General features: G+C 40.0%; 1 protein-coding gene across 1 annotated transcript in view; it reads right to left on the bottom strand.

Moving 5' to 3' along the window:
- Window positions 1-5,268: 5,268 nt before the first annotated feature.
- Window positions 5,269-18,337, bottom strand: part of TAF1B (TATA-box binding protein associated factor, RNA polymerase I subunit B) — a 44,634-nt gene continuing 31,565 nt past the window's right edge. Inside the window, exons 8-13 of the mRNA XM_019613276.2 lie at window positions 16,020-16,197; window positions 15,671-15,717; window positions 12,884-12,974; window positions 12,377-12,447; window positions 9,677-9,902; window positions 5,269-5,920 (exon numbers count right to left, since the gene is read on the bottom strand). Coding sequence (XP_019468821.1) covers window positions 5,719-5,920; window positions 9,677-9,902; window positions 12,377-12,447; window positions 12,884-12,974; window positions 15,671-15,717; window positions 16,020-16,197 — 815 coding nt within the window. The 3' untranslated portion in view covers window positions 5,269-5,718. The remainder of the gene's footprint in view (window positions 5,921-9,676; window positions 9,903-12,376; window positions 12,448-12,883; window positions 12,975-15,670; window positions 15,718-16,019; window positions 16,198-18,337) is intronic.

Raw genomic sequence — 18,337 nt, 5'->3', positions numbered from 1 at the left:
CTTTCCTTGCCGTGTGCTGGTTGCTGGTTGGTGTTCACTTCAACTTCTTCCCTCACTCAGGCCTTTCAGCGTCACTCAACGTCACTGCTCTCCTCCACTCTTATCCCTTTCCTTTACAACTCTTCCTCAGTCCTGCCTCTGTTGTTCTCCTTCCCTTCTTCACACATCCATTTCCTTTTAAGTGAATCCCACTCAGAACACATAAAGAACCCATCAGGAGCCACATACTGTTTGCCACCACCTGGCCAAGCACTGTCTCAGCGCACTTATTTCTTTTCCTATTCTGTCTTTGACATCATCATCTAGAGAAACTGGGAATTATTCTGCATGAGGATTAACTACTGTTATGACTTACCCAACGAGGTTTTAAAATTTCACACAAGATAATTACCATCTACGTGCACCAGCCGTTCACACCTGTGTAACAAACAAGTTGCATCAAATTTGTAACAGTATTTTTGAAACAAGTGGTCAAAACAAGATCTTTTTGTATTTAATTTGAACCGCTACGATGTTAGGGCCAAGCTGCAGAACTGGCTGTAATGAATATCGAATTTTCTGTACTTCATTACACAGTACATCTGCATTAGGCCGGGTGGTTTCCGACAATAGAGCCAGAAAAGTAAGCCTCAAGTGATCAGACTGACTCCTGTAGCATTAACCTGAAGGCACCAAAGGGCTGAAAAAAGGAGAAAAGCCCAGGCAGAAGCTCAGGAGCTCACTAGGAAGTGAGGTAAAAGCAGACACAATGGGAAGAAAGAAGCAGACAAGTGACAGTGGCAAAGGATGCTGGAATGCCTTCTAGGAAAAAAGTTGAGAAAAATATAATGAAATTAATGAAGATGCATTGTGTGCAATAAAGAAGAAAGTGAATCGGATTGCTTTTCAGTTACATCTTGCAAGCACTCTTTAAAAATCAGATTTCTCCTTTTCATTCTGTATTTAGCCCTAAAGATAATGTAGAAACTGTTCAGAGACCGCAGACTGTTCAGGGACAGATGTTACTCCTTTGACAGTGACAAAAATCAATCAATTTTATCATAGCCTACATATAAAAAGAAGTGAACCCAAAGTCTAAAACTTTGTATCAATAACATCTTTACCATGATAATCAGCCTCACTGAACATTTTTCATTTCTATAAAGCACTTCCTTTGGATTAGGGTTCCTTGTACGTGGGGTGACAGTGCTGTAGCAACAGAACAGCGCGTGCAGTTCTTTCCCTGCGTGCTGTTCTCTGCCTAATCTGCTTTGCTCCACAGCACAGAAAGCACTCAGCTGCACAGGCAGAAGTTACAAACACCACAGATCGCAGAGATGAGCCACCCTTCAGTAAACAAAGTGTTTTATTGCAGTCTTGTATTGAAATGGCACACCTCACTGAGCTGATGAGATGCAGAGTCCTGTTGAGAACCTCAGCAACCAGCCTCTCTGCAGCCCCTACCCACAGCCCTCAGGAGTCCTATTGGAGGCAGGCAGTGCTCAAGCACACGGCCCATGCAGATGTCCTCCAGGAAAAGGCAGCACAAAAGCATTCCCCGGTCTGATTTTTGGGTCACAACATAGACACAAAGGCACTTGCTGATGTTCTCACTAGGCAATGGCAGCATCTGCTACTGATGAGCAAAGCCACCACTAGCAAAGCAAGGAGGTCTCTGAGCAGATAAGGAATGCTTTCCCAGTACAGAGCAGCCATGTGAGATGATCAGGAGAACTGGCTTGTATTTTCTTTCCAAAGCACCTGAGGTACTGCTGGAGGCAGGCTGCAGCTGCTGGGCAGCGGGGAGGAGCACTCAAAGTACCGCCAGTAGCAGTTGTACAAGCACAGCTGTAACCTCTTGTGAGGACACGAGCACTCATCATCCCGCGTTCTGCCAAACCTTACTCAGTCTCTTGTTTAGCACATGCAGTGCTGAGGAAAGCTCTTTCATCTATGCCTGCTCCCACACCTCGGCATCCCCTTCATGTCTTCCCGCACACAACCAGGCCAGGAGCAAAGCAGCTTCAAGCAATGAGACCAATAACCCTGGAGAAGATGGTGAAAGTAAGCATTCTGCTCTTAGTGCAAAGACAGAGCACTGAGACGTGCTGTTTTGGCCAATCTTTTGGCCAAAAGCCCATTTCCTTTTGGACCAAAATGTGAAATTCCTCAAAGAAAGTTATTCTGACTCTTCCATACCTCTGATGCAGCACAAAACATCTCAGCCTGAATAGGAAAGGGACGGATTAGCCATGAAGCAGACATCTATCCAGGACTTCACGTTTATAAGTCTTAACCTTTCCCAAAAGCCTGTGGGTCCAGGACCTTCTGCTTCTGGCCCTGCAAAAGCATCCTTCTGACAACATCCCATAAATAGTCTAAAATAACATTTCAGCAAGAGTCTTATTTATCCATCCAGGAAGAAAATTCTGCATTAAGCATTCAGGAGAAGGAACACTAAGCTTCCCAGGAAGTTACAAGGAAGTGAGTTACTCATTGTGTTGCCTGCAACACTGCATGAAGCTTTGCCAAATCTTCCAAACACAGCTGTTTCAAGGGACGTGCTACAAATAGGTTAGGAAAGATGTAATTACAGCAGAGCCCGTACAACACATTATTGACAATAAATTAGACTAGTGCTGCCTACAGGCACGGGACTTTGCTGATACTCACTCTCTTGTTAAATCAAGTTCAGGGCCATCAGCAAAAGAGAAGAAAGCCAAACATCTCTGCTTCGTGTTTGGAGAATGGTACAACTTGAGAACGAAAAAAGTACGTGACAGATTAAGTTGGTCTCAAGAATGCAAACACAGAGAGGCAGTGAAAAACTAGTGAGGTAAAATTCCAATACTGTTGGCACTAACTTCCAAAGAAAATTACGTCTCATAGTTCTTCACAGAACCAATAGAAAGGTTGCTTTATTTAAGAAAAATCTAAAAGTATGGTTGCATTTGTAGTCTGAATAATAGAAAATAGCATTTAATCTAAGCTTAAAAAAACCTACTTAGCTTTAATCTATATAAGAACATTTGACATCTAGTGTTAAAAAAAAAAACAAAAAACCAAACCCAGGTTCCTCATTTGGAGACCTGAAATTCCAAAGGAAGAAATACAAAAACATACATCTCAGAAAGCTCAGGGAGAACCCTCAGCAAAGAGCTACAGAAAGGAGCCGTACTTCCAGGCAGGAGGAAGAGGCGGCTGGAATGGGCTGTGGCAGCCACCCTGCCCTGCAGCCACTGCCTGCAGCTGCTCAACCAACGCCTCCTCCCCAGGGTTACACTCAGTGGACTCAAAGCAGTTGTCCCAAGAGAGCTCAGCTACACTCTGCTGAAGATAAGGCACTCCTGTGGCTCATCAGCTTCTTAAACACCATTATTCCGGCGTAAGCGCCGATTGATTAAACTGGGTAGAACTAACATTCAGTATTTGAGAGGCACGCCCTTTATTTTTAAATCTGACTCTTAACCTATGTGTCCAGGAGGCACACAGCTCTTGATGCTTAATTGGAAGCTTTATTCCAGTTTATTAAAGTACAACTTTAATTTATTCTAACATCTAAGCGAGCTTTGTTACATTTGTAACAGTGTAACGAGTACAGGATTTTTAATTTATGAAGCTGAGATTTTACTACTACAGTAGTTTTAGAAGAAGTATGTACCTATAATTAAGTGTGTAAGTCTTTCAAATAACGAGTTCTGAATTAAATTAATCCTTTATGTAAAATAAAGTGTCTTTTAGATAGCTAATTCCAAACTTTAACAATACTACAGTAAAGCACATGAGATATGTTCAGTAGTTGGAGCAAGCACCGTTGAAAGCATTAATGCTACTGTAGGTTTCTGACTGATAGAAATACTTACAGAGAACAAGAACAAAAGATGGCTTTTCTCAATATTGACAGACTTCAGCAATTCACTCAGGTGAGGTCAAACATAACAACAAATAGCTAATTCTAAAATACAGACACCAGACACAATGTTCAGTTCAGTTGGTACATTCCATTAATGCAATCACCAGCTCACGGCATCAGAAGTCTGGAGGTATGCAGCACAGCATGGCTATGTGGTTAGACACACTGACCATACACTTAGGAAACACTTCACACAAGTAACAGCTCACTCTGCTCTTTCCATCACAAAACACAGTTTGCCTCTGTATTGCTAAAACAGTACTTTCCCATCTGAGCATCACAACCACATTAAAGGACCGCTGCTCTAAATCCCTGTTCTCCAAGAACTATTTAAAATGTTAAGAAAAGTAAAAACTTTCCCCCAAACCTTAAATCAGTACACAGTGTCCCACTCCCTGCCTCTACGGAGCTCGTGAAGCCCCCCTGCTAGTCAGTATTGCCAAATAGCTATTAAAGCTTACCTCTGATAGCCTGCCCCCCTCCCTCCCTCCTACACATCCCCGCCTGCTCCACCTGTGCTTGAAATACTGCTTTACCACTTACTTTCAGACAGGTAGGGTGGTACATCCTATCATTCTTTCGCTTGTTCCCGATTTTTAGACAACAGCTCCACTGCTAGAGATCTGAAACCCCTTCCACCATACTCAGTCCTCTGAACAGATTGCCTTCTCAGATTGCACCTCACCACAGCCCAAGCCTCCTTCAGGAAGGAAGCTATTACTTAAATAGTCCACAGACATTTTTCTCTATAACACCATCTAGAAACCGCTGCTGATTGTGTTATTGATCAAGTGCATTTGGCATCTTCTGTACTTCGTACTGACAGACGGAGCTACTGAATTCTATTTCATTCAACTGAAAGCAGTATTACTCATCTGTATATCTACTCAACATCTCTGTTCAACATACGCATATGTTATGGTGTCTTTCATGTAGTGGTAGCACCCAACTTCATTTACTTGTTGTCTGGGATAGAATAAAAACATGGTGCATAAATAAGATTAAGCATGAGAAACTGGGAGAATGGCTGAGGCACAAGTGGTGAAGGTGCTATGATACAAAGTGATCAGAAGAAATGAAGTACAACTCAAAAGAGAGCAGTGCTGTGAAAGAAGGTCCTCCTGTCACTCCAGGAGGACCTGGCAGGCACTGTTGTGTAAGAAACAGGAGGGAGGGTTCCAGGTATAAAAGAAGCTACAAAAGCTGTGGAGCCTGGAGTGGAACACGGACCCAATTTGTGTACACTTGAATGAGAGGCTCAGGCTTAAGAAGAGACAAGGAGATACTCGGGATGCAGAGAAACATTGAAAGCAGTGCCAGAACCGCCACATCAGGCAGTTAAGAAAGAAAAGCTGAACAACTCACTGCACAGAGAACATTGTCCACCTGCTCCTTTTATTTATTAACACACTCTTTCAAAACAAAGTAAACATTACTTTCTAGAAATGAAGTTGCTGTCGTACAAGTCAGTAAAAAAATAAAAAGCATTTTAATTGCAAAGCCTTGCATTGCAATTAGATGCCAATGTGCCATGCAATACATTCAAAGCATGTACAATTATATGAAAAAATGGTAATTTCATAGCTTCCTGTCGGCCCTGCTACAACGTGAGGAAATAAATCTTGGTAAACAGTTTCCTGGGTAGCTCACAGCTGAAAACCGGCAACTTAAATGATGGATAACATGACACTACAGCTTAACTGCAGTAGTAGATGTCAGCACTAGAACCTTAACAGAAGATTTCTATGCAGGCAAAAGCATCAGTATCAGTTTGAATAGCACGGTTTGGGATCAAACCAATTCACACAGCTTTAATACTATAATATTTAGGTCTTTTTCTTTCTTAGGCTCCTGTTGTATTTTGGCTTTTTATAGAGTTTTTTATTAAAAAGTTTGTGTTCTATCACACACACCTCTTCGTGGATGGAGGAAGGCTGTATCCTCAGAAGAAAGGAGAAAAGTCTCAGTACAAAATGGTAACTCTTGGGAAAGTCCTCTTCTCTGTAGTGAGCCAGATGACCACACAATCTGAAAAGAAAGAAGGGAAAAAAGAAAGCCCCGAATTACAAGTGTATTTAGTTAGTATTTTGCAAACATTTACATACACAATTGTAATTAGAGGAAAATACCAACATTTTATCAGCTGTGTAAACCACAATTCTGATCTACCATGTCAGTTCTGTCCTAAAAAAACCCAGCTGTTTCAATTAAAAAACCCTTTATATTCATATGAAGACTCAGGTGCTATTCCCTGCCTAAACCCTATGCATCCTCTCACTTACAAGGTGTTGCCCAGGGATGTGGAGAAGCAGAACTTTCATTTCCCCTCTGTCTGATTCAGAGCAGCGGTCTTAAATATTCACCAGAACAAGGACTGGAACCTGTCTTTCCCAATTTATGGGCAAGTGTGCTAATTACTAGACTATAGAGTCATTTGCTCGCTCCCTCTGGCCCAACACCCATTTACATTTTACCTCAAACTGGAGGATCAGATCCACTATTCTGGAGTGCCACGAAAGCCATGGGAGTCACACTTCAGGGAGCAAAGTCACTGTTTAAATCCTCCTGAAGCCTGGCAGATTAGAAATCTGAATCGAGGTCTCTCACACCAAAACCTGTCCTGCACAGCCCTCACACTGCCTGAAAGCCACCAGCTTACAAAACCAAGTTAAGCTGCTCATTTCAGCAGTGCATTTTTTGGCTAACAGGAATTAAAACCTTTTGTGACGCTCCAGTCTTAATCCTGAGTTTCAGCAACTACAACTCTTACAGCAGTCTAGTTGTCAGAGCTCAGTTTTCACTGGGAGGGCAGGGAAATTATACTGAATGTTTTTAGGCAACGTGTAATTACATCAACATTATAGAGCACCTATCTGATTAACTGGAGTTATACTTTTCACAAGAATCCCAAAACACAACCATAAGCACACCACTGTCCCATTTTGTGCTATTTACACTACGAGCATCTCTAAAGAGCTACAAAATTTCCAATACATTTTCATCTGTGGAAAGTAAGGGAAAGATTCATCTGTTTTCTTAACATTCCTCACACGTAGTAGTTTATCATCTCAAAATAACAAGGGAGATCAAACACTGGATGCGAATACAGCGAGACGGTGGTATGTTTCAGCAGTGACAAGAAAGACAAGCCCTGCTCTGGATGGCCATGAACAGCTGTCACACCATGAGACAAACAGCTCATCTGTGTGAACTGGTGGATTCTGACCAGAGAAATGTGTTCCAAGCTTAACATTGGCTTCAGTGCTCTGGAAACAGTAAGTGGCAATGATGGAATATTGCAGAATTTACACCAAGAGGGTACAAGTGCTCACACAGGAAAACAAAGAACGCAGTATGAAAGTTTCTCAGGACCTATGGCACCAATACGAGGCTGAAGTTGACAGTTTCCTGCCTCACACAATTACTAGTGATGAGATGTGGTGTCACCACAATGTGCCAGAGTCAAAATGGCAATCTGTGGAGTGGCAATATGAATTTTCCATACGAGGAAAAAGTTAAAGACACAGCTCTCAGCAGGTCAAGTGATGTGCACTGTCTATTGGAATAGGAAAGGGGTGATCCTTCTGGATTTCCTGGAACTTGGACAAACCATCACCTCTCTGCTACACTGCAAGGCTGACTGAGCAGAGAGGGCAACTTTTTTCTTGCAACACAGTAACTCCAGGCCTCCTACCAGTTTGAAGACCATGAAGCACATTACCAGTCTTTGTTGGACTGCTACCAGTGACCATCTGTTTGGGCCAATGAAGATGGACCGCATGGGCAACATTCTCCTAGTAACGATGCTGTCATAGCAGCCATGAAACAGTGAGTCAGCTCCGCTGGCGTAGAGTTTTATGAACGTGGCATGTAGACTCTTGTTCTTTGCTGGTGAAAATACATGGCTAGTGGTGGTGACTATTTTGAAAAGCAGTGTTTTGGAGCTGAGAATCAGTTCCAATAGCGTTACTGGGCTCTTTGTATCTCTTGTAGTTTCCACAGAAATAAATAGGAGGTGTTACTTTTGGGGCATCATACACAGTTATATACCCAATTAATTTAGAACTCAGCTTAAAAATAAAAGTTTTAAAGTAAAAGAAAACGTAGAAACATTTTACCAATCAGTTAACCGCTCTCAGTTTTGCCCACTGAAATACTTCAGTCCGACTACTGAAGCACTCCAGCAGTCCCAGTTAAACCACGCTGATTTTTAGAGAACCTGTAAGTTTGTTTTTAGTTCTGTTATACATACATACACTTGCATGGGACAGAACCTCATATCTGAGGGAGTAGATGTCATTCTCCAAAGTTAAGTAGGTGTCAGATGTATAACTAATTACGTGCATTGCAAATGATATAATGGGAAATTTAGTCGGTAAAAGTTTAAATTCAAATCTTGTTTCATGAAGGCTAAGACAGTTTGCCACAATCATTTTAATACATTACATATGAAAATGCAGGCTTAAAAACAGACTTTGCATGAAAAGATTATTCACGCAAACACACACCGAAATACCCTCTCATTCAGTGGGTATATAAGATTTACACAAATTTGTGGTAAAAGGATTATTACATCCCCTCCCTTAAAAAAAAAAAAAGGCAGAAAAAGCTTCTTATTCATACAAAAGAATGAATCCATACAACCAAGGCTCTTGTAATACAACACTATGTTTACATTATTCCAACCCATTTCTGTCACGGTGGATATGTGAAAGGCAATGTGAAAAGGAAAATAAAGATAAGCAAATAAATCCACTAAAAAACAACAAAAGGCTGCACACATGTAAAAGGCAGTTATTTTCAAGGGTAATATTTAATCTTTTAAAAATCAGGAATGTATCACTGAGATTTTGTAGGGACTACTGCTCTCTTAAGCGTGACATTCAGACACATGTTCAGATAAAGACTTAAGATGTCATTCAGCACTTATTCAACAGCACACAAATGAAAACTCATTTCACATTAAGGTACCTCAACCTGCAGAAGGAAGGCTACATCACCTGGCCTATCACTGTCCTTGCTGTTTAGGTCCTTGGAAGTAAATAACTGCACTAAGAAATGGCACGATTGTTCTGATAAACGCGTAGGTGAAAATAAATTCTTTTACACCTGTGAAGTCAGGATTTGGGCACATTTCTCTAGTACAGAAAGCCACTAAACAACTTCAAGAGCACAAGAGCTTTCCTTTTCCCAGATTTCTTATGTTGCTTTTCCAGGCTGCTTGCAAAGATAGCTCAGATGTAATAGTGCTTGAGCCCTTTTCTCACCCAATTACTTCATTCTGAAGTACATTTTGGAGGCATTAACTGCTAACTTGAAATCTAACTGCTAATGTGGATTAAAGCCACGAAAAAAGCAGCACGGTGATTTAAAAATAAATTTTCAACACTTTTTTGTGACTTACAGGAGAGAGGAATGGATGTTTTCTCATTCTCTTAAATGCAATCGCTTCTGAAGTACTATGAAGAAGGAAGTAGAGTGAATATTTCTACCTAGCTGCTGCTCTTGCCATGTGACTTTAGTTGCTGACAGTCTCATCTCCTCTCTTCTCAAAAGCTCGCTTTAATCACTCTTTATATTACAATGCCTACTCCCAATCCAAGCCCAAGCACTCTGCACACACCCCCTTCTACAAATGACTTCAACTGTACGTGAACACATAGCTGTGTACACACCCCACATGTCATTTGTGAAGGAAAAAAGAGAGATCTACGTACATAACACACTGTGCTTTACCATCGAGAGGATTTTACGAAATGCAATTAACAGAAATTTAATACTTACTTCTCATTACATAGTTTATCTGTACAAAGCCAATAGTCAGTGTTGATGGCTGTAAGTAAACCATGTTTTTCTTGCAAAATTCCCTTCAGGCTGTGCCCATGGAAACAAGACCCATCTGTGTTTTCTTCAGACCAGCTTAACTGAAAACTTGATGGATTTGGCCTTCCTGCAGGTCGCACCGAACCAGACAACTTGCCAAACTGATTTTGCAAGTTCTCAACCATTTCTGTACAAATAGAAATGAGACGAAAAAGATAATAATCCCACAAGGCAGAAATATTAAGTTTTGGAACATTGTTCTGAGCTAATTTGCAAAGAAATAATATGGTATTTGTGTCCTTCACATTTTTTTTTTTAATCCCCTGCAAGGAATCCTGAGAAAGCTTAAAGTTCTGTCTTTCTTCCACTGTACATAACGTTCATTTTTGTCATATGTTTTTGAAGAAAATTTTGAAAAACCATTCAAAATGCCACAGTACCCAATGAGAATAGTATTGGAGTGCCACAAAAGCATTCCCTGAGTCCAGGCAGAAAAATCCATCTGATATTGCTGATAATTTTGTTCCTGCAGAACATATATGCCTGGATGCCTTCTGCTGTATTTATCTGGCCATGTGCTATCACCCAGCCCAGATACAATGAGTAGTTCCTCATGTATCAGCATTCACAAAGTTTCAAGTACAGACTTAAGTTGAAGCTTTTAGTAGTGCAGATTTCAATTGGAAACAGAATTTAAAAACAGACAGAACAAACCAAAAGCCACACCACCTTTTTCCACAATTAGAGAAATACTAAAAAAAAAATCATAATATATGATTTAAGGAAAAAAAATCAAAGATTTTCTTCTTCTTAGTAAGAATTTTATAGGGTTTCTCTATTTTCCATTCCCACCCTTTCAGAAGCCCATGGGAACACCCTTGGACTCCTAACCCCCCCCATGTCAAATGCGAGTGAGAATGACAAACTTTCATACTTCATTGATGCTGATGGACAGAAGGGAAAGGCGGTGCAGTGACAGATCAGCACACACAACACCAAGCCACACACAAGGCCACCAAGCCTTCCTTCCCCAGGATAAAAAGCCAGGTAGAAAACAGCCTTGCTAGAGCTCCAGCTTCTTTTTATGACCTGTATCTAACAAACTCATTCATAAAATGGAAAAAAGGTAAGGAAGATATCTTGAAGTGATCCAAGGAGAGGGATGCCTATCTTTCAAGAGTAAAGACGATGGTTTCACTAAAATCAACCATAAAGATCAAAGCTGAGGAAGGCTTTTGTAACCTGAGTCTTAAATGTACGCATTTGCTAAATGATAGAAAGCGCAAAAAGCTATTACAGGCAAAGAACAAGAACAGGAAAACTGTCCAGAAATAACAAGCCAAAAGTACAAACTGCATTAACACCAGAACAAGAGTGGTTTAGGGCACTCTTTGTATAGGCATTCTTTGTCTCTACTATTTGAAATGTGTTTTTAGATGAATCTTGCCTTGTTGAAATGACATGATGTGAGATTCTTGCCTCAGTAATCCAGTTAGTCCTTTCCTATCTCAAAGAGAAGAAGATCCAGAAGGAGAATCTAAAGTGGCACAGAATTGATGAACAACAAATGATTTTTCATTTTTCTTATTGACAAGGTAACTAAAGGGCTCCTGCGGAAACCATTTCAGAATGAAAAACAGACCTAAGCATGTTTTTACACAAAATGTGACTTAACTGCAGCATCACCCCTACAGAATTTTGAAGCATAAAAACATGACTAAAAACCCAGTGCACTCTTGCACAGTAAGTCTAACATGAGTTATTAAAACTAAACAGTGAGCTTAGAAGCTCCTGTATCAGTCACTTCCAGAAACTGGAAGAGTATATAAGGAGAAAAACATCACTTGCCACATTAACATCTCTCCCCCACTACCTGTCACTTATTACTATCACATACTGAACGAAGAACCTCGGCTTTTATTTAGGCAAATAAAATTTCTGTTTTCGTGTTGCAGTTTCTATTGGTTTTGTTTGTTTCTGTTTGGTGGATTTTTGCTTCTTTGTTTTAAAAAAAAAGTAAAACCTAATCACTGGGCAGCCTGATCTGGTGGGTGCAGCCCTGCCCATGGCAATGAGTTTGGATTAGATGATCTTTAAAGTCCCTTCCAAACCAAGTCATTCCCTGATTTCTTACAGGTACTTCCATATGTATTAAAATGGACAGACCTTCACTCTGACCACGAACAGCCAGCTGTTCATGCAAAACCACGTTCAGAGAAATCCCTCTCACTTTCTGTAGAAGACTGCAAGAGTAACTAGGAGAGAAGAGGGACAGAAGGATCTACCCAAGGACAAACCAGGGGATGTATGTGTGGAATGAGAGAAGAGTTGAAAAGCCATGGGAGAACAACAAAAAATGATGAAGAGCACAGTTATACAAAGGCAGCTGACAGATGAGTGAGATGAGGACAAAGTGCCAATTCTGAGATTGCGTTAAATAGGTCGCTACGAAGGGTGCAATTTCAGTTAAGCAGGAGGAAAATGGCTCATTGAAGAATTCCAGCCATGGGTTGTAAAATAGTACTACACTCATTGTGCCCAGAGATGAAAGACTGAAGGGAAAGTATTTTAAGATGTAAATATTATTACAGTCAGAATTTCTATGATGGGAAAAGTTGGAGCAGACTTCTGTGCTGGCAGAAAGAGGTGGAGTATACTCACGTCTTCTCCTAAGGATTTTAGATTTCTTCTTGACTGAATAAAACAATGGCTTCTCACATTTCCACAGATACCTACAAGTAAGAGAAATAAAAACTGTTCGGAAAAAGAGCTGGAGAAAACATGTAAAATAATAATTTCTTAATTAAGTGGAGCTATTAAAATAGAACAAAATCATCTGTTGTTAACACCGTTAAAAGCCACCTCCTCCAACACATACAGCAGTCTCTTTCTGCATAGATAAGTGGAGGCACATAAGCCCAGATTTACTGTAATCGGTTAATTGTTCAGTTGTATAAGCTACTTCGTCACAGAAAGTGTTTAATTAATATGTTGGATAAATATCATGTCTATAAATAGAAAATTAAGATATGGATGGAATCGCTTTGTTCACCTAAGAGTGCTGAATGGAGCAAATTCCAAACTTTTTCATCTTCTGTGGGGGTCAGGATTTCACTTAAAATCATCTACCTTAATATTATTATTATCAAGTACTTAAAAATCTCTTACTTGGCTTTTTCTTCATCCAGTTTTTTTTGCTCCACATCCAAGGTACATTTTATAACCTTGTACCACTTTTTGAACTCGAAATATGGACCACCTGAATAAAACATTCATGTTTTAGTTTTAGGTTGTGAAGCAGTGAAAGAAATGTGATACACAGAATGTGGTCATCATGCAGTTGGACTCTGCATCTCCCACCTGCAGGCAAATCTTAAATTCCATCTGCTTACAGAAAACATTCTTAATCCAACATTTCTGTAGAAATGAAAATGAAAAGCAGAAATGCAGGAAAGGAACAGCATAACAGGTGGGAAGAAACGCCTCTGCTCAGAATGTTTCCTAGCTTTTGACAAGTCAGTCCTTCTCCTTCCTTTCTGAAAGTTAAGTGTAACTACTACCTGAACTAAATCTCCACAACACTAACTGGCCTTCCTCTGTTTGAAATCTGACTTCAAGGAATTAATGAAACTGTAGAAGCTTAGTTTTAAACAGGTTCTGAAGCTCAGATGTAGGAGGTGAAACTGTCAATCCCCCACCATCCATCCTGCTGCCCATGAGATGATGCAAGGCAAGAAGGATTATTCAGACAATTGTATTCACTGCGTATCAGTGTCCCACATATTTTGAGCACAGGATTCTCACTCATTGATATGCGAACAAATACATACCAGTGCATGCAAAAATGGCATGAGGCCTTCCAGCAGTGTGTTTACCATTGATACTCCAAAGAGGTGTAGGATTGAAGTAGATCAACAGGGTACAATAAGTCTAAGAACTGCAAACAGAACTATGGCACAGGGTACATTTAAATAACCAACTTTTATTATCCGTGGGTGTATTATCTGCATCGTGAATTAACCAGGCTTTGCATTTCCCCATCACCCCAGCTGCACTGCACGGATGCTTGCATCATGCTCATTTCTAAAGAGCTAGCTGGCAAACTGTTCTGATGGTGAATATATTGTTCTTATAAGCAAAGTTCTGTACGTTTTCTATGCTTTTGCTATTCAAGTTATCCTGCCACGAGAGGCCTTACAAACTAGAACTATAGGTGGCCTCAAATGGACAAACAAAGGAAAGAAAGATCCTTCAGTAGTTATTAAAATGCAATGGTATGGATAAAATTCTGTTTTGAACTCCCTACACAGAGGGTGCTGGGAGGCTGGTCCATGGGAAGAAAAGAATTTTTATATTTACCTTAATACAAATTATTCAACATCTGTCACAAGGAAGCCTGCTGTCAGGGACACGACACTAACTGTTCACCTGGCTGGTACTGCTAGTCCTGCATTCACATGGCTGAGTCAACTGGCAAACGCACAGCTCTGCGATGCACTCACACATACACACATGCCTCAATCACATTTTATTTGACCATAAACAGCACTGTGTATGTGTGCAGTCTGCAGAACATATATTCACACACACACACACACACACACACACACAAGGAAGCTACAACTACCTACTGCACAGCTTCCAGGCTGTCTTGAAAAACTGTAGGAGCTGAACTATTTTGCATAGTGGAGAAAATAAAAAAAGACTGGAGAGAGGATAGCTGTATTGAAAGTACAGTTAGCATACACTGGTTCTTTACAAACGCCATTATTTCTCTGAGCACACTAAGCTTGGAAAAGTGCCAGGGGCAGCGCTGAGCTCTGGCACTGATCAGCGCCCAAACAGAACACTCACATCAGCTGCCTGCTGCCACTCCAACAGCTGAAGAACGGGGACAACAGAACACAGCACATGAATTGTTTTGCACCAGCAGATTTCAAAGGAAAAAAAGTGGGCAAAGAGTGAGCTGTTAATTCCTAAAGGCAACGAGACTTGTTAATAAGAGAGAAACCCTATTAAGACATTAATGGCTTTGAGCCTCAGCTTGCAAGCAGTTGTGCAACTTCTACTCGGGTCACTGCTGCCTGAAGTTTTCAAGGGAAACAAAAGTGAAATAATAAGATCTGAAGTAAGGTGGAATATCCACTTAAAATGAGAATTACAGGTTTTAGTTGACAGTGGGGACTGTCTCTAGATACAGAGGTGATGATGCATTCATGTATGACTAATGGTCATTTTTTTATTGACATAAATGTAACAGAAGGGTAAAAATGAACCAAAAAAAGGATGTGAAGCTTAAAACATAAATCACTGCAACACATCTTTGATCTTGTCTTCAGCTGTGATCTGGATAAGGTCATAGAGGATCTTCCTGAGGATTTCTAATCTTTGATTTAGTCTTTCTGCCCTCAAAGAACTACGTTCACACCATTATCTTTTCTATCTTAATTGCTGCTAGCTTTTCCACACTCTCTCAGGATTATTTGGAAGAAGAAAATAGATTACATCTCAAATATGTTACACACTAAGACATTTTATTTAACAAGACTAAACAAGTTTGGATTTTATCATAAATGTGGTTGGATGCCCCTAATAAGTATCTGCTATTTACGATCAAAGTGCATTCCCACTTTACGAGGTAACCATTCACCTTCACCTAACATGCACAAAAAGGAGAGGAGAGCAGAGAAAAGCAGAAACATATCCAGTAAAGTATGTACAAACTTCCCTATCCTTGTATTATTCTTAGGTATCACTATCAGAATTAAGCAAGTAAGCCAAAAAAATTTTATGTGAATAAAATCCCATTGTCTTTAAAGAACTGCCTGAAAAGAATAAATGACAAAATCACTCTTTAACAGTCAGTAGGATTAAGACTTTCTAAGCCTGATTACAAAGTTATTTGGTTTAGAAAATCATAAGGCTGCTTCTACTACAGTATTTTTGTACCTTCACCTTCTTTGTTATTTTTCTTTCTTTCTGAGGAGAAGTCTGAGAGCAACCTGGAAGAAAGGAAGGAGGAAAGAAAACTCAGACCCTTTTGTAGACCCAAATGCTGCAATTTTCACATGAATTTCAAATGGGGCTGATAAAAATACACCCTAATTCTCCTTCCAGGTTTCAATTTCAAACTGCTGATTTGTAAAAATAAGTAACATTCGAAGTCTAAAATGCCCTCAAGTTCACGTTTTATGCTACTGAACAAAATACTACAATTTCAACATTACTGAAGAAAGGGTCATCAAAGAGTCATTTACACTACACAAAAGTTTGGGCTTTGTTAGAGAGCTGCCTACATACTTACCACTCGTAGTGATCATCTAATAAAAACAGTAACTTTAGAACCACCACAATAACTGCTGCTGCAAGGACATCGTATTTCACTTTCCTTGCTGATTTATTTCCAGGCGTGAGAGTCAGGAAATCCGCTTCTCCCATAGAAGTCTTTTTGACCACACGATAAGTCCAGTTGTGCAACTCATCTAGTCAATACAAAGCAGAGTATAAAAGGAGTAGTTGAAAGAAGCTAAAAATACTTCTGCAGTGCAAAACAGTGGTCATTAGAGGAAAACACCGCTCCTGTCTTTTGGAACAATTAGCCATTTTTCTCAGGCTGAAAAGCATTTCTAGATGTTTTCATAGATGGTAGGTGATCTTTGCTGTAGTTATAATAAAAACGACTGACATACATTCATAGAAAAAAAGAATAAAGTTTTTTAGTATTGTCTTAATGTTATTCAAAAGACGGCATTATGTCATCCTGAACTTTGCTCCGGGAAAGTAAATCTTAAATCTATACACCTAATAACAGTTAAACACTGATTTTTAAAAAAGCCAACAAACCCAAAGCCAAAAATCTGTCAATCCCCTTTTTTTTCTGTCTGTCAGCTTAAAACAAATGTGGGATCGGAGCCAGGCCATAGCAGCACTAAGAGAACCAGGGCTGCTTAAAGAAGCTGTCTGGGCACGGAGCCCAGCACGCCGGGCACTGCAGCACTGGGCACAAAGCAGACGTTCCCTGCTAAGGTTCAACCTGGAGCTGACCTGTAAGAGCTAATTGCACCTGCTGCCATGGTTTGTACCAAACTACACAGCTGCGGCTCCAAAAGCAGCAGCACGCTATCCGTACAGCCCTGTATTACTCCACGCTTATTTTTCACAGATACAAATCCCCCAAATTTCTCACTGTTCCTGTTCAGCAAGAAATACAGGTGGTGATTACATCACCATCGGATTCCACAAAGGTTAGCAACGTATGACTAAGTACAATCTTAATCCATCTCTACTCTGTATTCTCTCGCTGCTTACAAAGAGCTCTCTACAAACCAGTATTTAATCCTCTCATACATAACAGTGGAAGTTAAATAAAATCTGAAAAGTATAAAAGCACTTCCAAAACAAACCTTCTTGTGACAGCTGCTGATACACTTTCTTGTACTTTCGGTCATTTAGCCTACACTTCCATTGTTATTCACTGTCCTGAGAAGCAACGCCAATTCATTTTAGGAGTTGAAACGACAACAATCATCTTTTTTTCCATTTACAAAAGAAAAATACAAACCATTCACACACAGAAAGTAACAACCAAAAAAAAAAGATACTTCTATATGACAAAAAGTTTATTAAGCAAGGAAAGAGTAAAGGACAATAGATTCTTCTCTTCTACTAACTTCCAAAGCGTATTCAGAACCTTATTTCTCTGTAATTTACCTGGAAATGCGAAATTTTTAGCCTCTCTTTGATTCTATTGGCACTTCAGAATGTGAAAAATAAATGCTTTTCTATAGGCTCTACTGCAGCACTGGTGTAAAGCAACGAAAATAGTGCTCCTACTCCAGCGTTTCAGTCCTACATCTGATGGGGTGATTGTCTTCTCTTCACTAGCTGTCAGCAGATGGAAAAGCCAAGTTGCTTTATTTAGTGTAACAAATTGCTAAATAATAAAATGAAACCCCCAAACTATTAATTGTTAGAATGTTTTTTAGGAAAAAAATCTCAATTTACAGGCTATTTGTCTGCAGAAGTCATCTCCAGAGACAGCAGCATGTGACAGCAGCAGGGCAGTTCTGCACACTGCTCACAGACTGGCAGTCATCAGTCTTTCTTTGGTAGGTCAATATTCAAGACTTCATTTTAGAATAAAGAAAAATTCTTCATATTTATGCAGTACGTTCTGTCAAATCTAAACCAGACCAACAACCAAGCGAAACAAGCTGTTTTCTCACACAGCATCACTCCTTAGTGCTAAAATTATTGCCGATACACAGTATCATAGAACACATGTTCAGTATTGCATATTATGCTTCCGTTCAGTGCTGAACTTCATGAACCCCTGACCTAGAGTTACTAAACCAGGTGACTTCCACTAGGAAGTCTCAGTTCACATCACTACTGAAAGATGTGAAACAAAGCATCCACTCAACAGCCTCAGAGAGTCAGCACCACAGAGCACTGCATATCTGGGCCTTCAAGTACCTGCTTGGATGTTTGATGGAGGCACTTCCTATAGAAATTAGCTTTCAATTCAAGCTTAAGCATGTATAAAATAAAAGGAAAAGAGGAGGCACTTTTAAGAGTAGTAATTTAAGTCTTTTTGCTGGGGTTTAATAAACCGAAGAAAAA

The sequence above is a fragment of the Meleagris gallopavo genome, chromosome 2 (genome assembly GCF_000146605.3).
Source record: "Meleagris gallopavo isolate NT-WF06-2002-E0010 breed Aviagen turkey brand Nicholas breeding stock chromosome 2, Turkey_5.1, whole genome shotgun sequence".
NCBI lineage: Eukaryota > Metazoa > Chordata > Aves > Galliformes > Phasianidae > Meleagris > Meleagris gallopavo.
Note: the sequence above shows the minus strand (reverse complement) of the source record. Positions and strands in the feature narration are given on the sequence as shown.